This window comes from Nelusetta ayraudi, unplaced genomic scaffold, assembly GCF_046127955.1.
Source record: "Nelusetta ayraudi isolate G7.1 ecotype Tasmania unplaced genomic scaffold, CSIRO-AGI_Nayr_v1 ptg000136l, whole genome shotgun sequence".
Lineage (NCBI taxonomy): Eukaryota > Metazoa > Chordata > Actinopteri > Tetraodontiformes > Monacanthidae > Nelusetta > Nelusetta ayraudi.
In genome coordinates this window covers 1,342,274-1,359,950 of record NW_027466186.1, presented here as the reverse complement: position 1 = coordinate 1,359,950, position 17,677 = coordinate 1,342,274, and the positions used below count along the sequence as shown (strand labels likewise).

Sequence of the window (17,677 nt, the reverse complement as noted above, 5' to 3'; positions counted from 1 at the left end):
GACCCTGTTTTAAATTTTCTTCCTGCATTTCACTTTCCACCCTGGCAATTGAAAATTTGTTATACAAGCCTATCTGGCTGCACATTGTGCTTTAAAAATGACATTCATTTCAAAATTTCGGACCGCAACATTTACATTTTCAACCCAAGATGAAAAGGCAAAAAAGGCAAATTTTGATATTTTTCTTCCAGCTTACTACATCCTCGCTCTCGCTTTGCTTTCATGTCCTTCATTAGGAGTTTTATCTAACATCGGATTCACCCTCTACTGGACTTACTGGGGTAACACTAATACTGCAAACATGGCCAAGCCTCCTTAAGCCATGGATTTACAGTCATGTTACACTGACGACAGTAGAGCCCTCACTGTTGAAGCGGGAAGGTGTCCTTTGTTTTGGTGTGTGTAAAGTAAACAAACGCAACCTAACTGATGACACGAAAGTCGTTTGCTCCTTTGTGTGCGTTAACAACTCCATGCATAGCGCCAACTGCTGTCTTGGAGCATGTGCATACACAAGCATGGTCAGGCTTGGAGCCAGTGTTAAGGTTTGATTAGCAGGTGCTACATTAAAAAAAAAAGGAGAACCTGGAGTGCATCTTCACTATTGGATGAATTAATGACAAGAGTGTTCACATCAAAATACGGTGAAGATCTAGCTGCGCAGCTGGCTAAAGTGACATGAGGTTGCCAGATTTCTTATTCAGATTTCAATGTGATATGATAAAATATTCTAGTGTAAGACTGGTGCAGGTTTCACGCCATATTTTTTTTCTGGGGCTGTTGAGCTATCAGATGTTCTTGTATCTACAGTAGTTTGGCCTTAGCTGAAGAACTCAGAATATTCACCTTATTGGACTTGAATGTCCGGACAGCCTCCTCAGGGGTTTCATTTTAGTGTCTGTCAGGACTTTGGCTCAGGGAAGTAAAATGAGTTCAAATTCCTCTCTGTTTTCATATGAAACACTCAGCCAACACCTTGGGCTCTGCATAAACCTATAAAATCTCTTTGCTTTCTCTCCCTCTTCCTCGTCCCATGTTACAATAAGGCTTTGAGATCAAGGCGCTGCACAAGGAGAGGAGGACGACGTCGCGTTCATTGGATTTGCGAGTAGCACGAATCAAGGGGAAGGCTCAGTGTATCGCTGTTATTATAGGAGTTTCTTTATTAAAACGGTGCAAGCGGGAGAGTGGGGTGTGGTCGGCTCAGAGTTATGAACTCAGACGTTTTCCACGAGTCAGTGTAGTTAAAAAACATTTTACAACAGCGCTCAAGAGCCGTGTTTCAAAAAATCGGGTGAACGGCCAAATGTGATTTTTATCAACAAAGAGCCGTTCTTGCATGGTAAAGATTTTTAATGACCGTCCTCCCAACATGAATTTGCATGTGGAGAGTGCAGGCGCGCTGCTCGTGACTGACCTCCCTTTCAAAGTCAAAAAGAGATCTGACACTGAGCGACTTTAGCTGCCAAGAAATTACACAGTCTGGTGAAAATCTCGAGCCGCAAGCCCCTGCAGAAAGAGAGCTTCATTCCTTAATGCTAATATAGTGTATAATTATCTTTGTTGCTTCGCTGATATGAAAAGACAAGGCCAACGGAAGGGTTTGCTTTTACGATACGGGTCTCGGGCGCAGCTACGACGCAAGTCGCTGGCCAACCTCGTCTGCGTTTGCGCGGCGTGTTTAATGCCTTCGTCATTGACTGTGACACAAAGGGAGCGCCGGAGGGGAGACATGAAACGACGCACTGGCCGGTCTTTAAATCCCGAATGATACACGGCGAGGACGAGGTATCATGACTTAGACCCACCAACCCCCCCACCCCCCACCCCCGTGACCGCAGATTGAGCCCTTCAAATTGCAAAGCGTGGGAGTCTAGTCAGCTGTAAATCGACCCCAAGGGTGTCGATTTAGGGTGATGGCAGGGTGCAAGAGGGAAGATTTGGAAAGGCAGGTGAGGACTTACTGGAGCAAATGTTGAGCTCTGGGCTGCGTATGCCGTAGTATCCGGCTGGACAGTCGTGGAGACATTCCCCGTACTGCCTCATCCTCTCCCGCCGCAGGAACAGGAAGAGTTTGGGCTGGCAGTTTACACAGCCGTTGTCTCTGGAGCACACGGGGCAGCCTTTACAGATGGGGTACGCTCCATAGCTAGCTGTGGGAGAAACACACGGTGTCAGCAGGATGGTAATGATCCAAAACTGGTGTTTTCGTCTATTCTTTCACATTGCTTGATGTCAGTTTTCTCCGTGTATTGTGAGGATCTCACAACAAAATACAAAAAAACTACGTAATACAAGGTGATGATATTGAGAAGATAATGCTGAGTACAGAGTACATATTGACATTCTTGAGACAGAAATTACCATTCCTGCACTTTCCAGTACCTAGAATCCATCATAAATAAGTAAGTAAGTAAGTAAATAAGTAAGTGAGTAAGTAAATAGTTTTAGTAAAGTGCTTGACTTTGAAAATGTTTTTAAAACAGTTAAATAAAACAATATTTATTGGACGTAAAAAAAAAAAAAATGTTTTCCTCATGTCAAATGATCCAACAATATTCACATTGGCAAAAAATAAGGAAGTGAGCGCTGAGACACTGTGGGCTTAATGTGTGGTCCGACTGAACGACGGAGAATTCATTAACCCGAGCTGCGAGCAGTTTTCCTGTTGACAAACGGCGCCTTCTAATATGTCACAAATAACATTTATCTTAGCGCTGAACGAAAACAACACTCGGGCGCCACACGTATCGCGGGGCTGCGGCGGATGTGCGTGACTTTTTACGAGCCACATCTCTATTTCTTTAACATTTGTGGAAAAAAAATAAAAATAAATCTGCCAAGTCGGTGGAATTCCACGAGGGGAGCAGCAGATTCCATGCGGTCCTGTTCGCCATCCGTTTGTGGATGACCCTGACTTCACCCAGCGGCCAGGAGCGAGTGAACTCGAGGCAACGCGCTGAGAGTGTGGGAGGGCTGGCCGGCAGAAGACAGACTGAGGGCCGTGTGTGTGTGTGTGTGTGTGTGTGTGTGTGTGTGTGTGTGTGTGTGTGTGGGAGCAGAAACCATAGTAGATTCATCAGCAGCATGTTTTCTAATTCCAAGTAAACAGAGCCAACGCGGCAATTTGTCATCCATGCAAATTCTGCCTGAGCCTGCGTTGAACGCACTGAGTGGCTCCGAATGTGGATGCTGCATTCGTTCACCTCCAGAACGTTTGCATTGAGACAGCCGACGAAAGCTCCCCCAAAAACCGCAGCGGCTGCAGCCCAGCGAGAGCTGCCCGCCGGAGACAAAAAGAGCCAATAAAAAGAGGGTCCGTTCCACAATAAGTGGCCTTCAACGTAAACTCCTTAGAGTCCCATTTACAGGAAAACGTCCTTTGGCCGAATCGGATCCCTCCAAACGAGAGCGACTGCTCGGACAGGGATGACCTACCACAATGCTCGGGTGGGGGGGGGGGAGAAGAAAAGATGGACAAACCTTGAGAGACGGAACAAAACATGTCAGCCCCATGCTGGATTTACGCATTAGCTGTCTCCGTACAGATTTACCCAGATAAAAGAAAGCACTAAGTGGCCCCAGAGCAAGCATCAGTTTGTAATCATCTGAAAATCACTCAGCAGATGTCAGGCTCATGGTTCCCTTTCTGTTGGAAGGGGCAGGCGGTCTTCACAACAGCGCGCCGCTCTGCCAAACTTCTGTTGTTCTCCCAAAAGGTTGCCTGGATGGAGGCAAGATTAGCTGCTACTTAAGGGATCCAGATCAGTATCCGAGAAACCCTGTGAATCAAAGTTGGTTTTGAGCTCATCCAACGCTCAGATGGAAGAGCGACGCCCTTTGTCGACCGCAGTAGATTCTTTCATTTCTTTGAATCCTATATGGCAGCGCTCGGTCAGCCAGTTGATTTTATACTGGGCAAATCTGAATGTGCAAAAAAAAAAAAAAAAGCAATTGCCACTCTAATGAAATTTTAGCAGCGGTAATGGCAGTGTTACTTTTTGAATCAAATAACACCACAAACATAATTTCACCTCGCTCGCATTTCACTCTGTCAGTCCTTCCATTCAGTAGAATTAAACTGTTGCCCCGACCCCAAACCTCACACATGACAATTCTGTAGAATATTCAGTCAGAAAGTGTTTACAGCGCTCTGACATTCTTATTAACTTGGCCGTATTTTCTCCCCCCCCCCCCCTGCCCTCTCTGCCAAACTTAAACACAAACCTTGACAGAAAGTAAAAGCCAAGAACTGAGAGTCTGAGGGAGTTTCTGTCTCCAGGATAAGATTTAGAGCTATCAATAATGTGCTAACGCACTTCGACAACAACAGCCGCGAAAAAAAGATGTTAGGTCCCATGGCCATTTCCAACCAAACAGATACTCTGCAGACAACTTTTTCAACCCTGAGAAAGCCAAATTGATCCGTCTCACTCTTGTGCAATCGAATGTTTGTTTTGCTAGTTGCTAATCTACTGACAAATGCTGATTGGGGCTAGAATAATCACACGCCTTACGAATGCCGGCGAATCCCACATCCTGAAATTAGCATAAGATTGGGGGAAAAGACTGTATACAGTAGACAGAAAGTATTTTGGTGCTGATCTTGGGAGATTAACTTGTGTGTGTCTGTGGAAAGGTTTGGGGGTCCAGGCCACAGGTATTTCAGGAAGGAGGCCACAATTCACAGTGTCTGCCCAGCTCATATCCTTTGCTACTGGCATAGCGTCTGGTGCGTTTTACATCAATATGTCAGCTGCTAGCAGGTTTCAGCCATTCGTCCAGAAAACGCTTACTCATTTCAATTGGATTCCTTCTTTCGAGGCGAACAAGTAGCCTTTTTTTTTTTTTTTTGGAAGAATAATGGGGGCTGTGGACACAGATAAACAAAAAGGCTTGAAAGTCAAAAAGTCTTTATTGGCTTTATTGGCCTGAAAATTGAATAACAGTTTGCCAAAACATGGAGAAGCCCAGTTTTTGTTGTTGTTTTTTTATTTGCTTTTATGGCGATGCAACAAAAGGAAATGAGTCGTTAAGGAGTCTGTAGATCACTACGTCTTACTGCCTAATTTGGCAGAAACATAAAACTGTATTTGTAGTGTTCTGGGCAATGGATGTGGTTTTTTCCCAAGAATATTGTTCATCCCCCTTTTCCCAAACAGCACCAGTCTATCCCAGTGTTAAAAAAAAAAAAAAAATATATATATATATATATATATATGCCGGCCGTCATGTTTTGATACACCCTCAGCTGCCCTTCATGGCCTCTTCTTTCCCCACTAATCGTGTAATGTTTTGGCTCTTCGAGCCTTTCTCCTGTCAATCACAAAGGAACTGAAAGCGACCCAAAGATCCAGAGAAGCCGCACAGAAAGTAGCCGTCGGGGGAATATGGATCCCAGGTTTTTTTTGCTGGGAAAAGAGCCCATTGGTCATTCAAAGTGCCACTTCCAGCGTCTGATAAACCGACGGCGTTTACGGTTTCAACCACGGAGGACACATTACGTGAAACAAAACAAAATCCGCACTTCCCACTTCTGACAGCGAGCTGAAGCCCCTTCAGATCATCAAGTACTGTATTCACAAAAGCCGGGGTCCACATGAATGTCATTGAAGAAGCATCTGCAAAGTGCTTTAAAATACAAAAACTTAATGTGTGACTCATTATGCCATGGCTACAAGACAAAGGGCTCATATAAAGCTGCTGCTCTTGTACCACATGAAGGACCCTTCACATATTCTATTCCTCAGCCATCAAGGGAGCATAATTTCGTGTTAGACAAAAAAAATGAAAGAAATGTGTTCCATATTAAAAGGGACAACAGAAAATATAGCAAATGTGTTTGTTTAGACACAGTCTGTTAGCCTAGCTGAACAAAACATCAAGGAGCAGCAGAGTGATCTAACCTGGCATAACATCATCAATATTGCAACTAAAAAATGTCGCACATTATTACAAAAAGTGCAGCTTGACGCAAAATTTTGTTTGTTGCAGATCCAGCCAAGATATTTAGCTAACTAGCTACTTTCCTTCACAATTGATGATACTTAAATCTTGCTAGTGAGGTATGAGTATATCAAGGAATCACTCATGATAAATCAATTCCATTTCATCATCGACATGATAATAATTATCATAATCATTAGGCAACAGGCAGAGTCAGATCAGGTTTCGAGTCTTCATTCATGCAAAAGCATTGCGAAGACTCACAACAAGAGGACCGACAAAATGTTTTCAGACCTGCACTTTCATGCGCCAACCTCGGGCTTGCTGCAGGGTATGCTCGGAAGCAGTTCAAGTACAATTAGCCCCGCTGCGAGCTCCAGCTGAAACCCAAACTCAGTCTCAGGTAGGTTTTTATGAGTCCAAAGCAAGCGTGACAGACTGCTCTTTGGGTTGCCAAGAAGCCCTGACATATGCAAGAGAGTCTCCCCACGGGCGACCAACTTCCCGCCGTTTGCTAACCCACCGCTACCCATGAAATCATTCACATTGACCCATTCCGACTCTCTGCAACCCTAAACCCTCACAAGGCAAATTGCACATAATTTTGTGCTTCTTTCAGAGCCCCTTACTCTAAATTGGGGCTGAGAGCAATACCGACTCTCTCGCAAGTCGAATTCGATAAAAAAAAACCTTTGAGGACTTGCACTGCTGAAAACCGATACTTTGTAACCATTTTCAGGTCTTTAAATGCGACAGTTTTATTATGACAGCAAAAAAAAAATATGATTAAGCGATCCCTGTGCCCCCCCAAAAAAACTCTTGTGCAATATAAAATAAACTAAACCCTATCTCACTTTCCATAAAAGTTAAGCAAATTTTATTCACAAAATGGGAATACGAGGAATGCCAAATCAGATGTGAAAAATTTGTGGTCTGCCGTATGTGCAATTTCAGTCATAGCCTGCTGTTGGCATTGGAGAGGTTATAACCCAAAGCCAATCCAAGCGTCACCTTTATAACCTACTGCCACCGCTGTCAGAATGTTTTGTTTTTCCTAAATGAATGCTTGACACACATGTATAAAATAGAAGCTATTAAATATCATTATAAAACAATATAATTATGAACGCATAGGCAGCAAAAACAACAATGGCACTGGATTACATGTCCCGCACACCTGAAAAAGAGCTTTTACCAAAACAAAACTGTTTCTATTCCCACAGCTCTCCTCTGTGTCCAAGAGGCCCTGGTATGTAAATCTAATAATACAAGTGCAGTGCCTGTAGTGAGCATACGTTTTGGTGGGGAGGCCTCAGTTTAAAAGGCGGTTCATGGTGAACACATGCGTGTGATCGATTATGTCGATAGATTGATGTGTGTCTGAAGTTATGATAATGTGATGGGGAAACTACTTTGTCAACTTTCATGTGAAACGTTTGCGGCTACTCTTGAACTTAAATTTCCAAGAGCACCATCTCATCCCATTGTGCGTGTGTTCATACGGTAAGGCTGCAATAATGAAAATACAAAGACAAAACCTCTGCAAGAAAAGTGCAATCGAAAAGTCATGATGGGGAAGCGCAGTTTTGGCTGCTGGAGCCTACTTTAGCCTGGTTTTGGAAGCGGACTTTTCACGATAAGTTGAAAAATAGCACCAGAGCACACATCCAACAGTTGGAAAACTGCACTCAACAAAGAGATGAACAGCGAACGCCACTGAGGGGCATCCATTTTTGAACGTTGTTTGAAAAGGGGAACGACCCACGTGTGGCGTCATCAAGAAACTGGACAGAGAAGAAATAAAACCTGCAAATTTATTATCTGCGTGCATTCTAACGAGAAACGTATGGTGATGGGGTCAGCGGTGGGAACCCTGAAGTTTTCGAGTGAAACGGAGTCAGCGGGTCAGGAGGGTTTCTGCTCCCATGCAAAAAGTATCACGTTTACTGACAGAATTATACCCTTTCTTCCTGGCACTGCAGTCAAATTATTGTTTATTGTCCACCTCTCTCCCCCCCCCCCCCCCCCCCCCTTAAATGACGGATTGACTGCTGCCCAACTTTCAGGGGAAACGGGGACATTTGGTATCGAGGCAGAGGGGCTGGACGCGGGGTCAGAGCATCGGCCAACGGCACGGCGAGCCGCAGGCACAATCACGAGCAGCAAAAGCCATTTTCTGGGTCTCTGAGAAACCACCGAACCGTTTTAGTCCTCACCCCCGGAGCTGGGAGAGCCAGCGGTGTCACCCCTCGCGCTCAGAGTTCACCGTCTGCCGCAGCGGCGCTGCAGCGTTCCGGGGCTTGTTAAAAGCCGGTACATGGAAAAACGACATCAAACCTTTGCACGACTGTCACTTGATTTGTCATGGAACAAGAAGTTACACTTACTTAGCTTGAAGATTGTGGAGAAAAACCAGAACGGGGGGGGAGAAAAAAAAACGGAGGGAGCGGGGGGAGGTGGTACGTTTCGGGGGTTGTTCGCTAAGGGCAAATTTCTGTTCCAACTTAGCAGAAAATATGTTGGAGTTGCCTCTGACTCCTTCCCAGCTGGAAAGAGTCAGGTTTTTCAGGATCTAAGTTTCCCTCCCCCCCCCCCCCCCCCCCTCACTCCCCAAGTTTACGTTAACAGATCATGCCGTAAGCACATGTTTATAATTTGGGACAGTCCTGCTGCTTATAATGATTTTGCAGCAGGAGGCTGAGGAAACACATTTGCTGTCAGGCGCTTTGGCTCGGCCAAAGTGTTCCTGCGACAACACTTCCACCAGGCGGGACGGCGATATGGACGTATGCATGAAAAGGTGGCAGCGTGTATGGGGAATGGGTTACACAGGCAGCCGCCGCCGTTCCCACCACACCTAAAAGTGTGGGACTCGGTTTAATGATTCGCATTTAGGGGCACAATAAAAGGGCAGTTTAGTATGGGGTGACTCAACAAGGTACAGGTGAGAAAACGAAGCGTGACTCATTTGCTGACCGCAAAAAGCCCCACGCACAAAGCGCTCGCCATTAAAGAAACAGCTTGACATTTTGGAAAACAGACTGATTAGTTTTCCTGCTCAGAGTTCTTTGGCGCGGGAAAATGTGTTAGCCCTGCGCTCGGGCATTTGAATTGTGAATTATGGATTTTCTGCTTCTGACTAAACTACAATTAGATAACAATAAATAACTGGTAAGTCAGAATTATGCAGTTACGCTGAAGAGTTCATTTGGCGACACATGAATTGTTTTATGACCACAGGGCCTTTCTTTTGTCTGCCTACCGACCTGCCATGAAGCCAAAATAAAAAAAAAAAAAATTTACCAAGATGTTGACTTTGGAATGATACAATGTAGCATTCTGAATAACTTTATCTGGTATCTGGCAGATATTACTTAACAAGCTCTTGAATGGCTATGAATTTTGTTTGAAGGGTTATGTGGAACGTAAAATTTCCAATGTGAGACACAAGAGAGGAACTTGACCCTGGAACCGCACACCATTTAAGGAACTCTTCAATTTCCAGCCATCTAATATTGTCCCAAGAGGAGTTTTCAGCCCCCTGAAAAAGTCCACTGTATTATTTTCAGGCCTGTTTCTCCTGTTACTGTAACAGTAGGACCAATCATACGGACTGGTGACAATTACACTAGTTATAATTGTAGCATTACAAACTAGTAATGCTGTTAGAAATTCAGTGAAATTTTCAATTGATCACACAAAATAACCATGTTGATGCCATAAAGGTGAGCCTTATATTTATATTTGCGTAGTTCAAATTATTGATTATTAATGTTTGCAGATTTTTAAGTTTTCAATAATAAATATACAATGCATCTGCGTTGAAAAGAGCTCTTGTGTTGTTTCGCATTACATGCTCAAAAGTGTATGTGTATACACCAAACAATCATTCACTGTAATTGATCGAAGTGAAGAGGACCTGTACTCTGAGTGATGAGACACTGATAGTGTTTCTCAGTCAACCCGGAACTCTGAGCACCTTTCATCCATGTGTCCAGCTGAACTCATTGCGGCGCGAGACCCTTGAACTCCCTCCAGTTCTGTATGAAAACCCGTTAGTTCACTTCCTGATTAACGTTTTTATGACAGATTATAGTTTAAATCCCATGTCTTGGGTCAAATCCCACATCTGGATGCCTTGGTGTAGAGGAGGCCTCATCATTCCTGTTTGAGGAATATTAGAAGTGGAAGGTGACCCAGTTGACCTAATCTCTGGGTGTCTCAGAATTGTCTTGGAACAGAGTCTTTTAACACTCCTGACCACACTGATGGATGCTAAAAACCTTTGACCTCGCCGGACATGTCACTGCCTAGAAAGCTCTTTTGTCCACGGAAAGAAAAGCAGAGCGTGAGCTTAACGTGGCAGCGTCAGGCGACGGGACTCTTCACTGTAGATGTCAACCCAGTAAAATGTTTTACAGCTCAGTTGGGCCTCAAAAACAATGGAATATCTGCTCATGGCTACTGCCAACGTTGTTGAAACAATGCCTTTAAAAGAATGCTAAACAGGTTAGTTTGTTCCAGGAGAAGAAAAATCCACCATAAAATGAGGACTTTTAAGATTTTTAATTGTGGCAACATGGTTTACGTATTAGTGCCAGAGTTGTAAAGTGTTTTGTTTTTTTTCAACCAAAAATAGCTCTTTTCACTTTCCTTTACAACATAACACGTGGAGCATTATGCAGAGTGGAAGTTTCCTAAAGCTGCACACTGAAATGGAAACTGTTGTTGGTTTTAAAATAAATCTGGCATCTCCTTCTTGTTTGGCTCAGCTCATCACGGGCATCTGCTTATGATTTTTTTACACACATATATATATATATATATATATATATATATATACATCGTCACTGGCACTCGCTTCACGCAACACGGCCCACCAGCGCAGGTGCAATTGGCCTTTGAGTGATGCTGCGCAACAAAGGCGCCACAAAAGTTCATCATCACTCATAATGACATTTTTCTCTCTTCCAGATTATTTTCTGGACAGGGAGCAGAAGAAGACGGCTCACTCTGCGTGCCTTGTCTGTTCTTCGTCCCTTCTCGTAATTAATCCCTCACAGGACAAAATGTGAAATCTTCTCATCTCAACCGTTTCTCAGCAACCGTGTATACAATAGTGTTGCATGAATTCGACACAACCCGAGATTGGAAAGACTGGCAAGGCACCATGATGACTGTGTGCATGCGGAGCAGTCAACATGCAACTAATTACCGGAGATACACAGAAGTTTAGCAGGAAACCTGCTGAGCCTAATTTTGAAAACTGGAGGAGAACAATAAAGTTAACCTAGCTGTACAAACTTTATTGTAGTTGCTAAACAAAACCACACAAACACAGATGTAGTCCAAATTCGGGGAGGGTTTGAGTTCCTTGTTGAAACGGGTGATGAGCCATTGAAATGAATGACCTCAGCAGTAAACATTATAACAGGATAGCAAAAACAACAAGGACCTATTACAGCCGACCCCCCAAGAGGAAATTTTACAATACTCAAGTATATTAACTAATAAAGTTAACTTTTGTTGCACACTTCATTTTTGTTGATCTGTTTTGTCAAAAGGCCAGAGGACAGAAGACGAACAGTCCGAACTACAGACAGTCAGTCGTGTGGTTGGGGGGGCAGGTGGGGCGGCGGAAAGCTTGAAATAATATAATAAAACCTATTGCTCTTCCCCAGATCCCCTAAAAGTTGTTGGAGGAATGTGTTTCCTCTGCTGAAGAAAGGAGAAGAGGAGGAGTGGCTCCGATTATCCCACATGTTGGTAATTTATCACACATAAACCTCGCACCTAATTTTCACACCTGCACGTCAAACTCACTGGAAGTCCAGCAAATTCACACACGCACACATGCACACACACACACACACACACACACACACACACGCACACACGTGGGGCCGAGGACGAGAACGTGGCCGTGGGCTTCCCTCTGCGCCGGGGAAAGGAGGACATCACAGGCCAGGATCAGTGGAGTCGGTGGGCATGCTCGGCATATTTGCACCCCATGCTACAATACAATGTGTGTCTCCCACCCGGCCAGCGCTCCATCTAACTGCCCCATTTGTCATCGCCTTCACTAAACTCGTCGCGACCTCCAACTCACACATCTGAAAAACACAAGCGCTGGACACACTTGCCAAAAAGTACACAGTGTAGCTGCGAGACCAGATGAGGGATCCCATGCTGATCTGAAGACTCGGAACACACTGAACCGAAGCCCGAATGAGAAAGAAAAATGTTTCATCCTGTCACTCGCCGACTGTGTTGGGGAAAGAAACCAAATCCACTATTAAAGGAGCAGTTAAAATAAATTGGATCATCATCAAGCCTGCATTCAACGCTTGAACAAAAGCTTCCAAATGTATTATCAATAAACTTTTTTTTCTGAGGGTTAAAACAGCACAGAGCTTTCTTTTTCTTTCCACTCCCTAATGCTGCAAAGTAATATGTGTATATGTATTTTGTTACGGCAAGGGCTGAATGACATAGCTTAGCACACTGGCTGGAAATAGGATAAAAGAGTTGCCTGGCTCAGTTTAGGGTCCCATGTTATACCCATTTTCAGATCTTCATTTTTCATTCCACAGTCCAGTGGAGCGCCATCACATCATTCATTACCCTTAAACCTCTGAGACCGCAGGGTATTTAGCCCTCTGTTTACAGCGAGATCATTCGCTTCAGCTCCCCGCTGACCCTCGTGCACTATTGTACCTTGCACTTGGCTGGCGGTGTAGTCACTAGCCTGGGGGACATATCGGTAAGGTAGCTGTCCCCTTTATGATATCAGAAAGGGACTTTGTGCAGAACTTTCCCAAATCACTTGCTAAAAGTAGAGCAAACGCAAGAACTAAAGAGTGGGTTTCATTTTCATCTCATTTGGCGGGAGCAGACTACAGAAGCACATAAGAGACTGGTAAAGTGAATGAAAGGTTACCCAGTGTGCCATTGCACACTATTTCAAAACAAATATACAGATAGGACAGATATGGTTGCATCTGGAGTTAATTCCTGTTTTCTGGTGTTCAGAAAACAGTGGAAACACAGTGATGAAACATGTCGCCTTCACCCAAGTGATAACGTCTCCCTGTGATTTCAAAAGTGGTTGAGTGTCAATGTGAAGAGACTGTAAGCAAAATGTCTTCTACCGCCAAGCTGTTCTAGCATTATTTCACAAAAGAAAGCCAATCACCACAATGTAACCTGTCACTGTGCTGCACGTAGTATAAATTTGAAATTCTGAGCTCGGGCTGAGTGTCCCATGATGCCACATTGAGTGACAGGGCAAAGAGCAAACAGTGGCGGGGTAGGGGCAACAGCTCTGACCCTTGTCAACAAGGCATTTTCCTCCACACAAATGCCGCTCTCTGGGTGTTTTCTCAATTTGTGAACACTCTCTGCAAACCCTCGAGATGGTTGTGCCAGTGTGGAAATCCCAGTAGGTCCGCAGGTTGTGAAATTGTCAAACTAACCCATCACTTAAATCCTCTTTCTTCTAGAATCATCAGATTGTCTCACTTTGAACTCCAGAAAGTCACGTTCAACACGTGTAGCTGTCTAATGGTCTTGAACTCCTGCCATGCGATTGACTGATTAGCTACTGATGGTAACAAACAATTGAAATTTTTAACTGACAAAGTGGCCCGGAAGAAAAAACAGTCCTGGCCACCAAAAAGATCTGACTGAATGGGCCACACAGATCTTCAGCAGAATGTGGACAACTTCAACAGTTCTACTTCATTAACCCTTTAACAGGGTACAACCACCTCCCATTCGGACAAAGCCAACCGGGGCAGATGTGGGGTGATTGCCAGGGTCAAAAGTGGACTGCACCACAGGGGGTGCATGGTAAATACCTGCTCTCACTTTCACACATGGTGCCTGCCACAAAGAAAAACACAAACATCAAAGATATTTTTTTTCCCCCCCGTTAAAAGGAAAAGCGCCTGGATCCAATATCTGCAGGTCAAAACAACTTGTTGTCTCCCAAGAAAAGGCTGGACCATTATTTAATCGCTGTAGACTGAATGTTCACCGAACGTTGATATTATTCATCCGAGCGCGCCAGAGAACAGTGGCGTTCCCGTCCGCGCCATCATCAATAACGTATGTGCTATCCCAGACACACGCAGCCGCAAAGACCAGAGAGAGAAGTTCATCCGGGGTGTTTCAGAGAGCTGAGATATACAGTTTGTTTGGACTGGTACACTGTATCCACATCACAGCAGCTGCCTTGTGCACCAACAGGTGTCTGGGTCACATCTGGCTTCGCGTCCCTGCAACACCACAGAGCTGCAACCAAAGACCTGGCACCGCCTGGGCCTCCTAACAGGAACCGGCTTTGGTTGGCTCTAAGATGGCCACGCTCGGGCCTCCGGAGTACACATTTATTTTCTCCGGTGCCCTTTGAGGCAGAGACTTGGAACAAATGCCTTTGAGAAGTATGAGGAATGAGGGGGCTGCAACGGCCAAAATGAAGCACATAAAACAAAATGAAAGGCAAGACTGTGGAGCAAAGATTTACTTGACTTTCCTTATTTCCATTTTCAGTGAAAATACTGTACACGCATACTCCTGGTCGTGGAAACGTATGCCGTTGCCAGGACAGGAAGCGAGCAGTGGTATGCAGGTGAGTTCAAACACAGTAAAGGTGTCAGATCTAAACAGATCTGTGCATGAAGAGACATTTGTTAAAGGGCAAAGACAACGGATGAAAACAGACGTACTCCACTTGTTTTGAGTCATCAGTGTTTGAGCAGCCTAATTGGTTACCTTCTATTGGCTACTCTAACAAGGCTCCAATGACTACGGTATACCCCAAAGCGATGCAATAAACAGCAGGCAACTAAATGAGTAGCCTTTACTGCCATGTACAAAAAGTCACTTACAGGAAACAATAATTGTGTGTGCAGATAGTCTCCAGACCAACAGGGTTAACTGTTTGCCCGATGCAAATTTGAAAAATGTGTGGACCATTTGTCCAAAAATATCACCAAAAGAGCACCCAACAAGCACAACGAGAAACTTTGATCAGAATGACCTCAACTCAACTGAAACATTCAAAACGCCAAGTTTTGTTTGAAAGGTTTTGTTGGCCAACACTTTGGATAATTACTATTTTAGCATTTTGCTAGTGTGAACACACTGACAGCATATCGACTGCCAATGATGATCATCACAGCCTTCTAGAGAGAAATATTCCTTGAAGCTGTGCGTGTTTCTGTTGTGCAGTGGCCATGCTTTTGTCAAAGCCAACTGTTGCGAGCTGTTCCTTGATTTGGAAGTCTTGGGACTTCTTTTCTTTCAAGCCACCGTCACCGCGTGATGTTTCACGTACTTTTCAGCGACTTCTCTTGAGAATGTACGTTTCTAGCTACCCGTACGATTGCTGCCACCAGTGATGGAAGCCAGCCGGATGTGATCTATTACACTTCACCATTGTCCATTACTGCGCCAAGCTCGTACCATCACTAAAGCCATTAGCTGGTAAACATGTAAACTACATGTGACCCCTGTCCACAGATACCTATTAGTTAGGACTCCTGCTGGTGACAGCTGTTTACACAGCTAAGGCCCTGCTCCTGAGACCTGGCCCCAGTCCAAATCAAATAATATGCCGTTAAAGACAAGTCAGCCAAAATGTAACACAAGTTCATAAATAAAGGGGGGGGGGGGGAGTGGAGGAATTGGATAGATATTAATTGCCTTCCACTTCTTTTAAATCATTATAATTTGGTCTACAAAGGCTTTCGTTTCACTGCCGGGACCTGAAAAAAAAATGTATATATATATATGCATATATATATATATATATGTGTGTGTGTTTTTTCAACTGATGCGGGAAAAAGAAATGTTACCACAATTGATGTCCTCTTTGGAAAAGTGCAACATGCTGCGTTATTAAATTATTATTATTTTCTTTTGTGTGTGTGTGTGTGTGTGTGTGTGTGTGTGTGTGTGTGTGTGTGTGTGTGTGTCTGTGTGTGTGTACCCTGTGGTTGAGTAGTGCACAGCAGCCAGGCTTGAAGTCCACAGAGGCAACAAGACAAACAACAGCAAAAACCGCAATCACACAACAGCTGAGTCAGACATGAGGCAAACGGGTTTGCACCCATTCCTAATGAATTTATGGGTCCACTGGAGAAGAAGCATCTCGGTTTAATGTTACACCTCGGATGCATTCAGTGGCTAATGAGTGAAGTGTCATCCAGTGTTTTAAGCTCTTCATTAAGAAAATTTAGGGAAACTAACTCTGAGAAATTAAGTGTCTCACCAATAGTTTCTGAGAGAAATATGGCTGTGGCTCAATTAAAATCCCTTTGAAAATGCACTACTCATATTTTCAAGACTGTTTTTGCCCTTGGGTCCCCACCATCTGTGTTTAACTTGTGCAACCCAACTGCCGAAAAAGAAAAAAAAAAAACATGGAGACAAACTGTAAACAGTAACTTGGACACGTGGATGATTTTAGTCACAAAGAACTGATTGAAACGATCCGTCTGGTTTTAGTATGTGTGAAAAATCCAATTTACTACAATTTAACCACCGACAAAGATGACCTTCACGATGATTTAAGGAATATTTCTAGATGCATAATTAATTAAACAAGGAAAAATGGGCCTAATATGGACAGAACTTAACCCGTACGGATGTAACCCTACATTCAACCTCATTGGAGTTTTGACCCTCTTTCTGTCTCTTCCTGATTTAAATTTACAGCCATTTCACTGCCTGGGCTGGTCTCCCACATTCCATTCAGACTTATCAACCCAAGTTCAAAATATCCATAAATTTTCATTTCAAGATCAATCAAATAATTTTTCAAATTCAGTCCAGTCAAAAAGATAAATCTACATCCTGGACAGGCTGTCAAATGATGTCCAGGGCATGTCAAACCAATATGGGGAGACATAATCTCGACGCGTTAAGTACCTGTTGTCCAATCAGAAGCCAGAAGAAAATGAGAAATCCCCTGAAAAATAACAACAATGACATTGTGACTTCTTGTACAGGTGAGAGAGATAATGATTAAGGGCAACAAAATGCCATCTGAAGCCTATCATCCTAAATGCAGCGAGTAAATGGACATTTTGTCTGCTGGACAGCTTAAAACCAGAACTTCCTTGCATTTTGGTGATTTGGTACTTTGGCCATTAACAAAGTAAATATACAAACAAAAACCGACACCAAGGAAAACTTCAAACAAAAGGGACAAAGAAAACTCCAGTTTCCGGTACACACACTCTTCACCCTGGAGGAAGTATTCCAAAAGCTGCAGGTGTTAGTCATTTGTCATTTGTTTGCGTGCGCATGAATGGTTTGGGGTTGGGGGGGGGAGCATGTGGATATTGTGTCACCATAGATGCCATTTGTTGCCGCACAAGTCGTACATTGACGTACATTGTAAGCACCTGACAATAATATCCACATTACACCCTGACAAGGAATTAGACGTTCATTGTTTAACATTGTGTTTAGCTTGTTGTTGCTGCCCCCAAGAGGTCAAGGATGACACTGACTTAGCCACTTGTCGCACTAACACAATGACCTTAATTGATTGTTTGGAACTCAAAAACAAAACATATTTCTCCCTCGCTAAGGAACACTCATCGGTGTGTCAGTTTTAACGGCGGCCATAAAGGGGACAGCGCCATGTGCTCTGTATTCATTGCGTCGACTAACACTTCCACTGTGCCGCTCGCTGTGTGTCGTGACTGATCTGAAATCT

The 17,677-nt window shown here is 43.9% G+C and overlaps 1 protein-coding gene across 1 annotated transcript in view; it reads right to left on the bottom strand.

Moving 5' to 3' along the window:
- The window catches only part of rspo2 (R-spondin 2), a 57,326-nt gene that overhangs the window by 30,740 nt on the left and 8,909 nt on the right, over positions 1–17,677 (bottom strand). Inside the window, exon 3 of the mRNA XM_076012804.1 lies at positions 1,965–2,153. Within this exon, the coding sequence (XP_075868919.1) occupies positions 1,965–2,153 (189 nt within the window). The remainder of the gene's footprint in view (positions 1–1,964; positions 2,154–17,677) is intronic.